The sequence below is a fragment of the Bombus huntii genome, chromosome 16 (assembly GCF_024542735.1).
Source record: "Bombus huntii isolate Logan2020A chromosome 16, iyBomHunt1.1, whole genome shotgun sequence".
Taxonomy (NCBI): domain Eukaryota; kingdom Metazoa; phylum Arthropoda; class Insecta; order Hymenoptera; family Apidae; genus Bombus; species Bombus huntii.
The window spans coordinates 3,182,848-3,200,784 of NC_066253.1; the positions used below are offsets into that span (position 1 = coordinate 3,182,848).

The following is a 17,937-nucleotide window of genomic DNA, read 5'->3' on the forward strand; positions in this document are numbered from 1 at the left end:
GTACAAAATTTTAAAGTAAACATTCGCTTGAAGAATACTTGCAAAAGCACGTTTCGAACGTAATGGAAGAATCAAAGTAAATAACGTAACTACGATTAATTTCAGTAAATGGTATAACTATCAGCAATTATTGGACTGCGGATTCTTATGTATCCATAGAAAATTAGAAAATGCAAAATCACATAGAGTGCAGATTATTGCATATAGTATGAAGATGTATATACAAACTATACATAAAAAATATATAAACATTTCTATAATATTTGATACGCACAAACGTTCTATTTTTCTAATTGTATTCTTAACGGTATTAACTTATCTAAAAATTCGCTATCTAACAATTGTAATAAATTATAAACAAATAATATAAAAAATAAAAATACATTTCAAAGTATTTGCAAGCCTCACCCGTGATACAATGCAAGGAATTAAAAGAGTCTTGAAGCGAAGACAAAATGCTCAGGATCACTGAGGAAAAGCAGTTCAAGTCTCGCGGTGGGCTTGTGACCACGATAACCGACGCGAACGTGACAAAGTACGCGCGGTAACTGTTCCGAACTGGCTGGAGACGCGTCTAGTAGCGCAAGGAATCGCACCTCAACCCCTCCACCATTTGTCCACAGAGTCGTTCGCGCCAGCGTGGATCCTTATTCGCGCGAACCAATTATACGCAACCACGAGGCTTGCGGTGACGTGAATCGTCCTGTGGCCAACAATGGACCTCCTGTTGGCTATTTAAGTCATTTCAAGTGAACTCTGCCTGAAATGTTCAAGACGTTTAAATGATATAATTTTTGGAATCAGCGGAAAGTCGTTTCCACATTGTATTAGGTTAGAGATTAAACAGAGAGTAAACATTGTATATAGAATATTTGGTAAATATCGTCTATTATAAATTACAGGGATTATTTAGTAAATAATTTCAATTTTTTTACAGAAGAATCTTTTGAAATTCTTTTTTAAGAAATTGTCTACTTACGAATTTAGAAGTAAAGACACTGCAAAACATAATAGCGGTCGTTGAAAATGTTATATTTTATGGATCGTTGTGTACGAGGTGAACTGTAGATTTCAAGGAAAATTAAAGAACCTAACATAATAAAATAAATATGGGTAAAATAAATATGGCTGGGTAAAATAAATATGCAATAATAATAATGGTTTCGAAAGCTAACGTGACATTGCATAAATAAATAAAAGAAAAACAAAAGGAAACGATTTCAACCTTGTCGAAGAACCGAGTTCAACTTATCTTGGTTATAATTCCGGTTACGCAAACGCAAGGGCGCAAAAAGACAGGTAGGGTACAACATGTTAATTAAATGGATTGCCGATTACGAAACACGAAGGAGGAACAGATGTAGAAGGCCGTTAATTAATTCAGATAGTAGGACGAACAGTGTTGATCAGAGTGAATTTCCATTAATCCGAAAATACAATATCCTCGATTGGGTTGTTCACGTGTCTGGTGTCGACACTGTCGACCTCACGCGGCCCATAGAACACGTGACACACCATGGCCACGTGATAAAAGGGGGAGGAACTTATTCTTTCTTCCTTCACAGTGAGAAACGAGCCAGAAGCTCTTTCTTACCGCGTGGTTACGCTTTTAACAGCCTCGAACGTTTACATAACCGTTTATAGTAGGAAAATCCTTCTACCCTTTGCACGGAAGATTAACTATAGCTGTGGTTAACTGGTTAAGGATGAAAGACATTTCTAAACTTAATTTAACTACGGTCGATCACAAAAATACTGGGACACCAGTGCAATCTCACTTGAAAGTCACGTATTTTGAATATATATGCAACCAGCAACAAAAATACATTGCATCATATATATCATCAATAATAATAATAATAGTCACCAATCCTCTTATCTTTTATAGTGTTTTTATAAAAGAATATATTGCTCTTCTTTGGTTATTAACAGTTTCTCAAGTTATTCCGTTGTAATATTAGATGTGCAAGCTGAATGTTGCGGACATTTGTACAATATCGGCTACAGATGTAAACAAATTTAAGGGGGATTCTTGAAGCTAAAATAAGATGAAAATCAAGAATAAAAAAATTGAGTTTTCGGCTTTGTTTTTTAGTTATTGACAATTAAATGTTAGCCGAAATATCCCTATGCTCGAGCAAACCTTCTTACACGAATAAAAGTAGGTCAGCCTGAGCAACGAGGTGCACAGGGATCCTCAAATAGAACGATACATGGGCAGCAGCTTTTTCCCGTAAACGGTTTTTCAATTCTTCTCTGCTATTGATTGGTGTTTTATGTGTGTATTTAACTGTGTATTCTGTCGGCCATTTTTGTCTATTAGAAAATATTTCAGATTCGAGTTCAATATGGAAAAATTGTTATTCGTATGAGTAGCCCCTCTTCTTTTACGATAAACATGTCTTTAAGATATTATAAAGCTTTTGCTAATTCGAGGATCGCGACAGGGTTAAGCTGGCTTTTTCGATCTTGCTGTTGAGACTTACTAGTAAGAACGTACAATTACTATTTTTTTATATTCAGATGGTTTCCGGTTCTTTGGTAGATTAATAGAATTTCTTCGAAAATGTAAAAATTTGAGAATTTACATATAGTCTAATTGGACCACCGGTTGTTGCATTGGACATTTTGTGCTTATATTTATTTCAGGCAGAAAATTACTCATTGAGTATTTAGTTTGTTATTTACAAAAATTGAAAAAGATTAATTCATAAACAAGATTAATTTATGTATAAAAATAAAAAATAGTGAAATAAGGTAATTAAATCCAATTTTTTAAGCATCGTTTAATTGATTATATTTTATTAACAAAAAATTTAACGGCTCTAGAGATAAATTCGGCTACAATAGAACACAGTATCGACTCTGGGCGAACTATTTTACTATTGAAATAAAAAAGATAGAAAGAACAGAGAATATATCGGGAAAATGATTGCTTTCACTGATCTCTTTTTCGAAAAACAATCACCGCGCAAGTTACAGCGAAATTTCTCTAAATCGGTGCGACATTTCGCCAACCTCTTGTACAGTGCTGTCCAAAAGTACGCTACCTTCTCCATAAAGCAAGCAACAAATAATTACATATATTATTTTATATGTTATAATTATAATAACGACATATATTATTATTATTATTTACTTTGTATTTCGGACACTTGTACTATTATTTTATTTTTGAAATTATTTGATAATGTTATGTCAAAAAATATTTAGAAGCTTTAAGAAAGAAAAATTTCTATTTTGTAGATTTATTAAAAAATACACATATATAGAAGGTGAAACAGTAAGAATGAACGCTTGAAATAACTCATTACCTCTTGACTCAAAAAATGTTTGAAATAAAATTTATTGTATTGGAGCGCTCAATATACTTCTCTTATGATGTGGGTGAAATTAAGCTTGGGTGTAAACAAATTTTTTGAAAATTGATGGGGTAGAAAAGGGGTAAAATATTTTTACACCATAACCGTATCTCTATGTCCACTGAAGGTAGAAGCTTGAAATTTGGCATGACCTTCTCCTTTAAAATAATCAAACACGTGTTTAAGTGTTTTTCGAAATTCAACCCCCAAAGAGTGTTCGAACAAAGGGTAATACACATAAATTGGAATACCGTGTAGGTGGCCAGTTAATAGATTGATATTCGTTTGTAGAGAATGTCCATCTGGATCGACTAATGGTACAAAATATATGGTATAAAAAAATTAATGGTATAAAATATAAAATATACACGGTGCCATTTATAAAATTCGAGGTGATCTGGACATCTCAAAAAACATAATAAGGTATTAAAAAATTAAACTATATTCACCTAATCAGGCATTTCAATACAATAAATTTTATTTCAGTCTTGTGATAAAGTCAATAACAAGTTATTCCTTTCTTACTAGCTCACCCTGTATATTTTTTATTATTATAAAAATTATTCGAACATAATTAAGTTCTATTTGAATAGGTATCAGAAACTTACTTGCAATAATTTACGTGGAGAAAAGTTATTATCAAAAGTATCATATAGTGATTGTATTAAACTGGTGAAGAAAGAAGTTTCCAAGAAGAAGATATATTAAAGCAGGAATAGGATATAGGAGAAATAAGGATGAAGATAGGTAAGATGTAGCTGGAGAAGTGAGTGCAAGGATGAGGAATAATCAAGTGGAGAAGGTGGTAGACTGATGGTGGTTATGAAGTGAAGTAGTAAAGGGAATATAATAATAGTAATCGATGAAACTGAGTAATTAAGGAAAGGAATTCCTGGAAAAGGAAGGAAGGGGGAAATATCTATAGTAGGAAATACTTAAAGAAAATGATGCAAATGATATGTTTACGTGAGAAGGAGCACTATATATATTGTATAAATTTAAAAATCAAATAAATTAGAAATCATAGTACATATCGAAGCAATTTCGAAAATAATTTTTCTCTGTTATAGAAAATGTGCGGAATGTATCCATACAATAAAGAAAAACAGTATATACCATAGAAAATTCCTAACGATAAAAAGAAGCAGCACAAGTATCAATGAAAAAACAAAAACCCAAGCAAGAAAAAGAAAAAGAACCCAAAAAGAAAAGAACCCAGCAAAAAGGAGGTCGTTGATGAAGAAAAAAGCAATATAAAAAATTGTACTAAAAATGAAATTCCAATAATAAAAGAAGGCGATGAAAGAGGTATAACGAGAGGACAATAAAAAATTTCAATGATTAAGAGAAGACGCGCTAAAAAGAATTCTGGTAACAAAAAGATATAGAGAAGGGGGCGTGGTAAAAAGAAACCATTGCGACAATTAATAAAAATTAAAAGACACCAAAAAATAAATAGCAATTTAAAAAAACAGTGACAAACTCAAAATTTCAATAAGTAAAAAACATCAAAGAAAGAATTTCCATAAAAAGATATCAGTGAGTAAGATATCAATGGCTCTTACGAAGCGGTCTCTCCACTGATTTTGTTCTACTCTGTGTACGACTGCTGGACGAATAAGATAAAGGAACAAGGTAAGAGGGGTAAGTGGTTGGAGTAGTGTGAAACGAGTCTCACAGTCAAAAATAAAAGTTTATTAATTCCATGCCGATTTTGAAGATAATTAAAAGTTCAGAACGTCTTCGCGACGCTCTTTTGATCCGGACAGTTACTTAGTTGCAAATAATATACCTGACTTCAGCAAATTTTCCTATTTCGTAAACCAATTTAATTTGCACCCTCCATGAAAAAAGTATAAAATGAAATTGAATATTTTGGAACTATTGTTGGATAAATAAATAGTTCGGACGCAATTTGATTTCTTTTTTGCTTTTTTAGTGTTTCAATATGAAGATAAATAACCTAAGAAACAGTATATTGAGTCAAATATCATTACTAAGGTTCTTCATTTGATTTCTGACTAATAATTCTTAAAAAAGTGCAGCCATGTGAAGTGCTTTGGTAGCACTGAATGTGTCAATGTAATTTAAACATTGTAATTGTACTGCTATGTAGTTTTGTAAAAATGAGTAAACATAGCTGTATGAAATGTATGAAAGCTATTCAGCTGGCTTTTTTGCTCATCAAACTGTTATGTACTTATTACACTTACTGTAAACTTAGTATTAAAGTAGCTGCTTGGTTGTAAATTTACAGACTAAACAATAAAATAACGAATCTTCTGAAAAGAATAGCTTGAAACGTTTATTTAAATACATATTCGTACAATAAAGAGGCAATTAAATGCTCTGCAGTGAGTACCCTTTTAAAAAAGAACACAATTTTAAACATGCTATAAGCAATGGAAATTAAGCAATGAAAAGATTCTTAACAATGAGATCGAACAGTTTTCTTTCCACGGCACAAAATGCACATTGCAAATGTGTATAGCTGTAGTTTCAAGCTTTAATTTTATATAAAAATTAAAAGTGAATTGTTGTGCGTATGTATCTTTCCACCTCTTTTTGTTTTAAGGTCTGTTTTGGTCCCAAGAAAATTTTGGACAGCACATAATTATTATAAATTAGAAACAGCAGAGAATTCAGATGCTAACACAAAATTAAAAACAGATACTCCTGGTCCTTTTTAAAGCCTACAAGAAGTAGAATTAATATCCTATCTCAGATAATTCTGTATGTACAACCTGCTATTCAATTAGAAAAAATACTATAGGTATCTTTAAGTTAATATAAACCTCATTATTAAATCAAAAAAAGAACACAATTCATTAGTGCCGTGAGAGTTCGTAATTGCATCAAGAAATAGTATACACATAGCATAGTATACAATCTGCTATGACAATTAATAATTCTTATGTTAAACACTAATCACTGATCTTTACAGTATTTCACACATCAATATAGCTTAAGCCGGTGTGTATATAATACCAATAAGTATCCACTTTGGATGTACCATGGTGCCTTCCCTAACTAGGTCTAAGTTTCGCTACTACTTTTACGACATTTACAAGTATTCAAGAACTACTCCTGATATCTTTACTTCCTGCCTTGATAAAATGACTTTATAAATATCTTTAACTTAAAATACAACAATATAATCTGCAATGAATGTTATAAAGGAGAACAAATACTAAAGTTAACATAAGTTCGCGGGAAACCTGCACTTTTTAAAATACTACTTTCAGCTAGTCCTAAACTGATTAGCATAGACATGAATAAACTATAAAAATATTCAACATTGCGTAGACGATAGATATTCTTTGTTTGACAATATTGCAGAAAAATGATCTAAAAAAGAAAAACAGATCAGGAACTCTGGTTCGCAAATCCTGTTGCAGGTACCTGGCTATAATGTACATACATATACATATACATACATACATACATACATATATACATACATATATATATATATATTATATATACACACACACACAGAATCGAAAGTGCTGATATTTATTTGCACAATCATAATTACGTTCCCTAGATAAGTTGATTACTCTAACAATATGGCTAAGACCAAGAGAACCATGATCGAGTGGACTGTGTAGGAGATTTGGGTAATGGTGAAGACGGCATTGATGAAGTTGGTGTGGTTGGTGTTGGTGGCTTCTCGTTATTCATATTTCTGAGTCGCACTTTCTCATTAGTTTCAGCTTGCATCTTTTGTTCGTACTGTCGAACATCCTCCAGTGTCATGTCATACCACTCATCAATCCATGCAAATGCTTGACGATGACCCAATAATAAAATATCTCTAATACACTGCAGATGTAAGAATAACATCATTACAGTTGTAAATTTCGTAATTCAAGTACTCTATGAATATTTATAAAGAAATTACTCTATGAATGAAGTCTTCCACTCGAGTTTGCATACCCCACACTTCAAAAGAAGCTTGAACTAGCTTGTAAGAACACATTATAGGCTGTGTGGTGCCCTTCCACCCTTCTACCAATGGTCCACGACCAGTTCGTTGAGATTTAAAGAATTTTGGGTCCTAAAGTAAAGATATTCACGAATGTAAATTTCTAAGTCAAGACCTAGATGTTATAATAATAACAATACCTCTTCCTCTTTATAGTGCTTCGCGGATAATTCGTCATACGCAATGTCCACAAAATCAACCTCACGATGAATCAATTCAATAGGAGACAGACCTAAACACTGTTTTAATAGCATTATATGTAACAGAACTGATTCTATTTACATATAAAACTCATTTACATACATTTTCTGTAGATCCATTGTTATCCTCATATCGCGTTTTTATTGAGATGTACAATTTTGGAATAAAAGAACACTAAAAAGTAAAATTTTATATAACAAGAAACCTTACATAAAGCTACAATTTTTATACTTACAGTGTATTCTTAGTAGACCATAAGTAACATGAAAAAAAGCCACATTATTAGCTAGAAAGAAACATTTTTGGATTCTATTTGATGAAATATTAACTATATTTTAATATACCTGTGACAGTAAAGGGATAATAATTCCATGCCTTCTCTGTGACATAAAATATTCGAGGAATGAGAGATTGAATCCAATATGGCAATTTACTGTAATTTAATATAACAAATATGAGGCATCAACCTCCACAATAATCTGAATTTAGAGATATAAGGGATGCCATGAAAATTACCTAGATAGATGGATTCGCTTCTCTGTATATTGACCCTTTCCATGTTCTGGATCATCACACTCCACATTTTCAACAACCTCAACACCTTCATCATTATCTGATTGCTCATGACTGTGTCTAGCAATCATATAAAGTTGCCCTATCCGATACTACAAAGAATATAATCAATAATTGAAATTCTTTAATTCAACTGAAGTGAACCAAAGTTCTAATTGTGCTTAATCAAGAATTATGAGAAAATATTAACTGACAGAGTAAAAAATTATAACGGAATGTTAAAAACGAAAATTTCTAATACCTGTATATGGAAGGAATATTTATGCAAAGCTGTAGTAACAATTAACATTAAAAATTCAGAAAGATTTACCTCCCCTGTAGTAAGCGGCATACATATGCGATATTCCTTCGTTAATACCATATTGTAACGAAAACCAGACAACCTCCTACGACTGCATTAAATTAATATTCGCTTATGAGATTATAGCTCTCTCCTTAGCTAATGAATATGGAGCTGATGAAATTGTCATCCAAATAGCTATTTCACTACCTCCAAGCGATGAGCCAATAAACAATCGAATTGTATGAAGTCCGTCCACTGTTTCAAATCGATAATAATGTTTGACACCTTACGCAAACGATAGTGTAACTAGATATACCATAAAGAAAAAATCCCAATCATTTAAATTATTTAATGATCAATTGTAAATAACTAAATATTTTTTCTAGAGTGATTAAGAAAATGTATTTCCTGGTGTTACTAGGAATTATAACAACCTTCACCTAAATACATTTATTTAAAAAAAGTTAAGGTTATGCAAAAAGATATTGCTAAAAAATAAATTGCTTAATACAGAAAAATTACATTTATTCATGTTTCTGCAATTTTTTAATAAAGTTTATAACCTGTTGCAAATGTACTTCATTACATTGCATTGTGCGCTGCTATCTTATAACTATAGCATGCAATAACATAACCTTTAAGTTGCCAAACAAATATACAATGCGACCGCAAAAATTCCGACTTCCATGCAGCGCAGGAAGGTAATTTAACGAAAAAAAAACGTTTTTACTTTAATAAAGAAAAAGTTTTCTATATTCGACAACTATTTCATTGATGTATAAATTTATTAATTAAAAATAACAGTGAATGTGATATCTTGTATATAGAAATATTTTGGTATTTATCATGATACAAAAGCAAGTATTTATTTTTTCTCAATATTTTATTTTTAGTTTTGTACACACAGATAAAAAGGTAGTGATAGTATCTGTATTTGGAAAGTCACAATATAGTGCAAAAGGATGCAAGACCAACATGCTCAGTTCAATCCTGCAGGTGGGCCTCCTGGATGAACCAGAGATAGAAGAAGAATCATTTGTAAGAGTTTATTTGAGAATACATTAGAATCTCTAAAATAATTTGTACGAAAATAACACTAATGAAATTATTTCTAGTGTGAGATTGAGGGATACTACGATTCTAAAGATAGAACTATATACTTGCATTTAAGAGGATTATTAGATACACACACCCTTTTAACAAAATATGATAAGTTCTTAGAAAAACAGGACTGCAAGGATTTCCTTAGTGTATGGGCACACATGAGAGACAAATATGCTAGAGCACTACTTGTTTTATTTCACATATCGCATGTTATTATTCTTACTCATCCGACTCACACATTTGACTATAGTTATGTACATTTATTCAGAGCCATGGATATGGTAAGGTATACATCTAATTTCTTTCAATAAATATACTGTTCTACAATACAATACAGATCTTGAATACAAATGTATATTTTGATTTTCAGACAAAAGGTTTCTCCACAACTTTCTGATGTCCTAAGTTCCATATACAGTTTACCTAAGGACTGGGTATCAAATGTTAGACCCTGCTCTCCTAGGGTTTTATTCTATTTTGAAACTTGTCCCACTGTGTTTCAAGATCCTGCCAGTGGGGCTAATATCAAGAAACTGGAGCATTCCTTAGAAGATCAGATATACCAAGTATTAAGGAAAAATCGAATAGTAACCAATATTAGGTAAATATAAAGACTACAAAATTCAAACATTGTTTAATTTAATGTAAACAATATGTGGGTGAATTTTCAGCTCAAATTCACTGTTCGCAATTCCTGCAAATCAAGAATTCGTATATGTACACACTGGTACGACAGAATCCAGAGATATTCTGGGCTACATGGCAAAGAAGCTCATACAGAGTTGCAAAGTTAGCTCTGGAGGAAGTACTTCAAGGAGTTTGGCTAGTCAGGATTCCAATATTCAAATAGACGATACAGAAACTGGTAAGAATATTACTGAATTAAAACCACATAATCAAAATAATAATAACTCCATATATGTTCACAGAAACTCGTTCCTTTAGATCATTTCTACAACAGCATATAAACCTAGCCTTTGCAAGAGGTTTTGATGACAATGTTGGAAGACATTCTGTACCTGCCTATTTTGAGGTCAGACCAATAATAAAAACAACTAATATTAAATTACAATTTTACATTTAGTTTGCTTCTAACTTCAACCTTTTTTTTATCAGATACCTAATGTTACAATATTCTGTGAAGTGGCAAACAAAGTATACGACTATTTTATACATGGAACAGATAAAGAACTACTAACATTACACAGCTTGTTAGATACTGATGTAAAGTTCAGTAAGAGCAGATGCAGCAAAGTACTCCCACGAGCCCTCCAGGCTTACCAAGAGAACCTACCGCAACACTACACAAGGTATTCAAAGTTTCCCCAAGAAAAATTTACATAAAGTAATCCCTCAATATATACACCAGAGCATATCATGAAACAAAATTGGCACATGCAATGGGGGTCTTTGAGATGCATGCACGAGGCCCTTTATTTGAAGAGTTTAATGAAAAACTACAGGCCGAATGCGAGAAGCACTGGAGATCTGGGAGGCAGATGTGCGAAGTACTGTCTCTGACAGGGAATCCTTGCACGAATCCAATACACAGAGGTGGAAGTGAGGGCGCTGGAGGCGGGGAACAAACGGAACAAAGAGAGAATGACAAGTGCGTGATTCAGGGAAAACGATTTATCTCACATTATTTATTATGTAATCTCAATATAATATTATATCACTTTACAGTGACTTACCAATTAGGGAACATTGTAGCGGAGTTCGATACATCTGTGCTTGTAATTGTGGTCGTTGTCAGGGTTCAAGGGAGGACCCATTCAGTCTGAGACAGGCCAACTATGATTATTTTCAAATGCTAGCTAAGCAATGTGGATGTGCTCAGTTAGAGAACATACAGTTTCCTGTTTTCCAACCAAGCACTCATAATTATAGGTAAAATATTTATAATAATTGTATATCAATATTGATAATAGATTTCTGTGTCTTAGAGCTTGAACAATGGCGTACTCTTATTACAGGCCTGCACAGTTGTTTTCTACTAAACGAGAGGACTCTTTCACTCATGCAGAATCTCCAACATCTGAAGGAAATACTCAAGCTTGCAGCTTAGGAGTTAACACTCTGAATGGTATTTTTGTTTTATTGTTCATAATTATTTACAATTCAATCCTGTGGTAAAGAATTCTTTGAAAAGTCAATTTATTGGTAAAAAAATTCTTTGAAAAGTTAAGTTTATGACATTAAGGTTATGACTTTAGATGATATTCGAACTCCATATGGAAGTGGAGGACAGTCACCTCCAACGAGTGAAACTAATGAAGATGTTCCTAAGCTCAGCAGTAAAACCAGTTTAACACCTAATGAAGCACATAAAGTAGTTATAGAAGTATCAGATAGTGATGCAGAAAATGCAAAAGGTAACTATTCTTTGAGAAGATTAATTATAATATTATATTTCAATATTCTTTAATTCTATAGAGAAATCTCTAGTCAGGCAGCCTTCAACAACAGAGTATCTACCAGGAATGTTACATACAGAATCACCAGCTGGTTTATTGCCACAATTCTCTAGCTGGTCTCTAGTTTGCCTTGGACCAAGTAGCCTATACTCTCATAATTTGGGTTTACAACACCAAGCTGGTGTTTTAGCCACTTCTGCTTTTCTTTTACCATGGGATGTGACTGTTAGGTAATTTAATAAACCAAGAAATTCAGTTTCATCATTAAGTTGGATTTAATTTGTACCGATTAATTTTTTATTAGACTAGAGCATCAAAAAGAAAGAGGCTCTTTGTGGCCTACTATAGGTGATCATGGAACCCATAACTATTGTCCGAGAGGAAAGAATTTTCAAAATATGAATACTATTCGTGGTCGGAAATCAAAAGGCGGAAAGGAATTTGTAGTGAAAATATTTGTGGGAGTGGAATACGAGTGTCCAAGAGGACACAGATTTATGGCGTCTGCGCCGGATAAGGTTCTGAAGGCTACTGGAAATGGGATTGTGAAGGACAGTGGAAATAAAGTCACATCCAGTACTGCGGACATGCCGCTCTATTTTCCCTGTCCTTGTCGGTATGTGAATATTTAAAAAGCAATTTCGATAGAAATCCAGATAATTAAATTTAATTTAAATCCAAATAATGATAATGACCATATGTATTTTAGCTCCAAATAAATGATATTAAATTAATTTTTTATTTCGAATTAATATCGAATTAACTTTTTAATTTTCAGGCAAACAAAGCCTCTAATAGCTCAATTAATGAGAATTCACGTAGTGACGCCAAAAGCACCTGTTCATGTTACAGTAAATCCTAGAGTACAACCTGGACCTCCACCTTGTCCAATTTTTGTCACTGGTTGCGATGAACCAATAAAGTTATCGCAAAGTGCTTACTGGGTCTTGAGATTACCGTATCCTTTCAAAATTAATATCTACATTACCTTTTGTATTATAACATAAGAATACTTAAGTAATTAAAATTGTAATTTCAACAATCTTTAATTTTGAAATGTGAATTTTTAAAGTATGAAATTTTAATATATCACAACGTTTATAAAAAATTTAAATTAATTCTTAACGAAAATTTAGATACGTGTATATGGATGAAAAGGGTCCATATTTGGCGCCAAAAGAACCAGTACCAACTTCACACGGAAGACTATTGGCGGGAATGTATGGAATTAGTGAAGTACTTCCGGAAAAGAAAATATAGTATTCAAATATTTCTAGTCAAAAACTGATTTGTACGAAATTTGTAAATTTTGTACAAATTACTTCTTTTAAATAGTAAATTACTTCTTATAAACATATAAGGATAATCAAAGTTTATATTATTATTTATAATTTCTAATTCCAATTTTATATAATAAAACTCAGTTTGAATGTAGTCAATAAAAAGGATCTTTATAATTCAAAAGATGGCCTAAGAATTAGTTCTTATAATTATCATTTACTAACTATAGAAAATTATATATACGATATCATACAGAGTATTTCAGAATTTAACAGTCAAACTTTGTCAATATTTTTTTAATTTTTTAATACAGCTGCAAATTAGCTGTGTCCTTAACACTCTTTACTTGATTTTATCCATACAATATACTGACAAAATTTGGCTGTTAAACCTTGAGATACCCTGTATAGCACTATATAATAGATAATATAACTTTTATGTATAAAACCTTTTATATACTAAAATTGAAATAAACAAATATGTATTAGAAACTACTTTTTTTTTCAAAACTTAAAATGCTACGAACTCTGAGAAATCAAAAAGTATTGCTTCGATAGCGTCCTTTATTTGATTTTATTTAATACAAATTTCAAAGGACACCCAATATATGCACTACATATTTACTATTAGCAAATTATTCAATGAAAGGTAACTCAGAGTGACATTTATGTTTCTGACTCACCGAAACAGCATACAGCGTATTTCGAAAACTTCCACGATGCACATTTAACACTATTTTCGGCATAACTAACTTACAAAATTATGAATTTGCGACATCACAAACATATTCGCGGTATTGCAAGCAACGCGAGACCGATCTGCGCAAGCGATTCGGTAGCCGGGAAATGCTCTGATTGGTTCACTCAAACTGCGCAGGTAACATTAATAAAAGTGGGCTTCTGATTGGTTGGTGCTTAAATCGTATCTTGGAAAAAATTCAAATCTCTCGAATACATACTTAGTTAATATGCTTCACAATTAATATTGAAATTCCATATGTATAGTATTTATATCATATATTGTAATAATTTTTTGTGATTATTTATATTGGAACGAGGTTAACTGGAAATTAAATAGATATTACCAAATATTATGTAAGAAAGTTTGATTTCACTTTCTAATTTCTCCGCCACTGAACTGCAGCGCTATAACCGTTGCAAAGTCCAAGCACAACGAGAATAAGTAAACGGTTGATTGTATCTCACCTGTGAAGCAGCTATTTTCGTTTGTCACCCACTACTACTATAAAATTTCCGGTGGAATGAATGAAGCACTCGGTTTTCTCAACAATAATGTTTTAATATTTTATAGCATATATTTTACATCGGTGAAGGTGATATAACATTGCGAAAGAAACTGAGTATTTTTAACGTCGTAAATCTAAAATTATGATTTTTAATTCTATATTCTGATTATTTGCTCAATATCATTTAGAAGTCAATTTTTCTCAACTTTTATTTTAGGTAATTTAATACTGATAATCATTTAAAAGTCATTCAGTATTCCATAAATAATATCAATTGTTGAATTTGTTTGTCATCTTTCCAGAAAAACAAAGCAGGATGGTGTATATACATTTATTGGTTTTGTCACTTATGTCAATAACTTGTCAAGGCGATTATGCTTCGGTATTTAAATGGATTTGGGGAAAGGATACAGATGATACTACTGTCTTGGTAGCAGATGGTGTTCCATTGATTTCTATTCCTTATGAATCTATGACAGAGGATGAGAAGTTCCTTCAAGAAGCTGCAAAGTTTACAGAAATTCAAGTGTCATCGCCTTTAGAAACTTGCCAACATAAAGTTATTATGAAGATTAAAACCTCTTGCTCTGAGTTGAGTGAGGAACAACTTGCCAAACTGAGTGTTAATCTTTTGAATTGTCAGTCTGCAGTGGAGGGCAGGAAAATATTTCCATGTACTGAGGAAATGGTAAAATTTTATTATCTTTTTACAATAAATTCTTTATTTTTTATAGCAATGTAAAAATTGGAAGCTTCAACTGTTTTCCACTTTTAATTTCATGTATATAATTTCTATAAACTTTATTTTGTTAATGATATTATGCATTGAAGAAGGGGACTGAATTCAAGTATACAAAATATCTAAATATACACCACTGTCTGTGAAATTACATGTGGAAGGGTGGTATGAAACATGTTCAGACTTGCATTTCCCCCACTTACAAAATACATAGACCACCACTAAGGTCTTCCTAGTTTCAAGCTTCATAATATAAAGTACAGTCCCTGTTTGTACATGAAGCTAATCAGTTGAACTTTATGTAACAGTACTAAAAATTTAGTGTTTCTGTTATTTGTATATAGTGAAGTTAAAAAAATACGTAATACTATGGAAATCTTTTTGTTCAAAATTTATAAGGTGAATACAATTGTATTTTTTGCAGTCACTAAAACAATGTACCACAGATATGGATGCAGATATGTGGAATGCATACCATTTAATGAGTAATAGAGCCAGAGCAGTTTGTTATGCAGCTCGCAGTACTCAATTTCGTGCTCTTACAGAATTGACTGTGAACAAATTAATGCAAACTGCGCACACACAAATTAAGACACTGAGTTCATTAAAAGTGAGTGTATAAAATAGTGTATAAGCTCTGAACGTTAACATTATTTTATCATTGAATATTTTTTTAGGAAGGTCAAGATCGTCTAGAAGAACAAACTGTAGAAGCTCTATCGTCTTTGTCAGACGGTAATAAAGCGTTATTAGAACAGCAAAAGCGTTTAAAAGATGCACAAGCATCAGCTCATAATCTCGTGACAACAAATTTAAGAGAACTGAACAACGAAAAAGCTTTGATTCGATCTGGACACACACAACTTGCGGCAATGGCGGACGATATCAGAAGGAAATTAGGTAATTATTTAAATGAATCAAAATCTAAAATATTTGTGATTGGTAACATTCAATTAATTTAATCTTTTGTAGAGGAGGCAAATAAAAATTTGGAGCAACAAGCTATCGAACGTAGCGAAAACCATAAAGAAATACTAGAGGATTTATTAAACATTCAGTTACAAGCACAATTGATCTGGGACAAAATAGAATCTAGTACAGATCGAATTTTCGCACAACATGAAGCAGCACTTGTTCAATATGAACAAACTTTACAAAAATTAGGTCAAATTAATGACACCATTCAATATATTTGGAATATAACAAATACTATGCGTGCAGAGATAGATGAGAAGCTTAATTGGCTGACCAATTACATTGGTGATACTGGTAATTATAATTTTGGAAACTATGAATATTGTAGCATAAAAAAAGGAAACCTCATTAAGATGGATAATTAAATTTTCTAATTTTTCAGGAGAACAAATGCATCAAGTATATCGTATAAGCTTGCACATTGTTTACTTATTATTTGCCATGGTAATTGCTGCATTCCTTCATGCACCACTGCTAACTAGAGTCACTATTCTGGGACTTGTACCGTTAAACTTAGTATCTTTCTTGAAGCATGGCATGGATGCTTGTTTGGACTTTGTATCAATGAGTGTATTAATATTTTTAATCACAATGAGTATGTATTATACAAGAAAAATATTTATAGAGTCAATATACATTTTATTTTAATATTTTTATTTCTTAGTGCATTTCCTAATGGTTGGAATTCAACGTTTATTTGGTGCAAAAAGAAGAGAAACGCGGTCAGATCCGATTCAAACCGTCTACAAAAATGGTCATGCGAATAGTACCGCAGAATATGTTTCTTCTTCTTACACTGCTCAATCACGTCATCTTCCAATATCTTTCTACACAAATTTGAAGAGGAGTACATGGAAAATTTATAGATTTGTCCGTTATCAAATAAACCGATCTATCCGTAAGTTCAAAAGTGATATATATCATATTTTCTTCATTAAAATAATTAATTGCAATTTTCAGAAAAGTTTAGTTCGCTGATACAAGCAGCAACTTCGTGGAGTAAGCAAAGATTAATGCCACGCGAGGAATTGTCCTGTTCGTACACTTCCTCGAGGAGAAATCGCGAAGACCTCGTTTGTAATTACGAACAAGAGTATCCAAGTATGTCCGAAGATAATACATACTTTGAACATTCAAATTTAATGAATGAAAACAACGGAAGTATCGATGACCTTGAACTTCTAGTCGATGCCAATGATCTAAGGCGAAGATTAAAAAAAGTTGAAAATTCTGTCAGCAGGTCTTCTTATTCTCGTCAACATTCACCCTCCAGAAGGTATCTCTGATTCAAAAGTACTAACAAAGTAGAATTTTGTTATCGACAATAAAATGATTCTTTTTAATCTTAGTATTTCTTCAACATCATCGAGAGCGATATGTAATGGCATAACACTAAGTGGCAGAAGGTGTCGGTTATATGCAATAAGTGGTCTGTATTGCAGCAAACATTCCTTTTGACACTCAATGGGTAACTGATAAATTTTTTAACATAATGTTAGGTTAGTTTGTTACATTAAGTTAATTAAAATTACTTCTATCGAGAATTGAACCGTTTGTAAACGTAATACGTTAATCAATTAAACTAAATAATTAGATATAAAATTATTTTATCAATTAGACAATTTCTTGAACTTCATAAATGTCCGTAATTTTAACATCAATATAGTGCCTTTGAAGCATTGTCTTCTACATTCTCAACATGACAAATATTGTAGTTTATAAAAAGACAAAATTGTACATAATATAATGCTATGCACTTTATATTATA

The 17,937-nt window shown here is 32.0% G+C and overlaps 4 protein-coding genes and 1 long non-coding RNA gene across 16 annotated transcripts in view; 3 read left to right on the forward strand and 2 right to left on the reverse strand.

Moving 5' to 3' along the window:
- LOC126874508 (PDF receptor) overlaps nt 1–14,041 on the reverse strand; it is an 83,261-nt gene extending 69,220 nt beyond the window's left edge. For 6 of the 9 annotated variants that reach the window (XR_007692830.1, XR_007692828.1, XR_007692829.1 and 3 more), the window contains exon 1: nt 409–565. The gene's annotated coding sequence lies outside the window, so the exon portion shown is untranslated. Of the gene's footprint in view, nt 1–408; nt 567–13,891 lie in introns of those variants that run through there. The other 3 variants (XR_007692831.1, XM_050636690.1, XM_050636687.1) reach the window with 2 other exon arrangements.
- LOC126874573 (uncharacterized) lies at nt 1,208–5,986 on the forward strand. Of its 3 annotated transcripts, XR_007692873.1 has the most exons (6): nt 1,208–2,278; nt 2,336–2,488; nt 2,650–2,757; nt 2,830–3,041; nt 3,956–4,352; nt 4,433–5,986. It is a non-coding gene; the product is annotated as an uncharacterized LOC126874573 (long non-coding RNA). The 3 variants fall into 3 exon arrangements; XR_007692875.1 differs by having other exon boundaries at nt 1,208–2,488; nt 3,956–4,328; XR_007692874.1 differs by having other exon boundaries at nt 1,208–2,488; nt 3,956–4,109.
- On the reverse strand, nt 5,643–8,648 carry LOC126874564 (cytoplasmic phosphatidylinositol transfer protein 1). The gene is made up of 8 exons (XM_050636802.1): nt 8,435–8,648; nt 8,068–8,216; nt 7,896–7,984; nt 7,787–7,794; nt 7,654–7,725; nt 7,491–7,589; nt 7,267–7,422; nt 5,643–7,187 (listed from the first exon to the last, which is right to left on the reverse strand). Exons 1-8 carry the CDS (start codon nt 8,483–8,485, stop codon nt 6,936–6,938), a joined length of 876 nt encoding a protein of 291 aa, XP_050492759.1. The 5' UTR covers nt 8,486–8,648; the 3' UTR covers nt 5,643–6,935.
- LOC126874485 (nonsense-mediated mRNA decay factor SMG8) lies at nt 8,903–13,392 on the forward strand. 2 transcript variants are annotated; one of them, XM_050636634.1, is made up of 15 exons: nt 8,903–9,108; nt 9,301–9,445; nt 9,523–9,797; nt 9,882–10,112; nt 10,183–10,376; nt 10,441–10,544; nt 10,628–10,821; nt 10,881–11,120; nt 11,198–11,401; nt 11,488–11,597; nt 11,728–11,886; nt 11,948–12,158; nt 12,233–12,544; nt 12,707–12,886; nt 13,065–13,392. In XM_050636634.1, exons 1-15 carry the CDS (start codon nt 9,068–9,070, stop codon nt 13,186–13,188), a joined length of 2,724 nt encoding a protein of 907 aa, XP_050492591.1. In that variant the 5' UTR covers nt 8,903–9,067; the 3' UTR covers nt 13,189–13,392. The 2 variants fall into 2 exon arrangements, with proteins under 2 accessions (XP_050492591.1, XP_050492592.1); XM_050636635.1 differs by having other exon boundaries at nt 9,301–9,403.
- A 300-nt stretch (nt 14,042–14,341) lies between the features above and the next one.
- On the forward strand, nt 14,342–17,930 carry LOC126874496 (protein brambleberry-like). Its single transcript, XM_050636655.1, has 9 exons — nt 14,342–14,672; nt 14,758–15,143; nt 15,619–15,804; nt 15,872–16,094; nt 16,167–16,463; nt 16,552–16,764; nt 16,834–17,067; nt 17,130–17,445; nt 17,519–17,930. The coding sequence occupies exons 2-9, from the start codon at nt 14,772–14,774 to the stop codon at nt 17,625–17,627; spliced, it is 1,950 nt and encodes a 649-aa protein (XP_050492612.1). The 5' UTR covers nt 14,342–14,672; nt 14,758–14,771; the 3' UTR covers nt 17,628–17,930.
- The last annotated feature ends 7 nt before the right edge of the window (nt 17,931–17,937 follow it).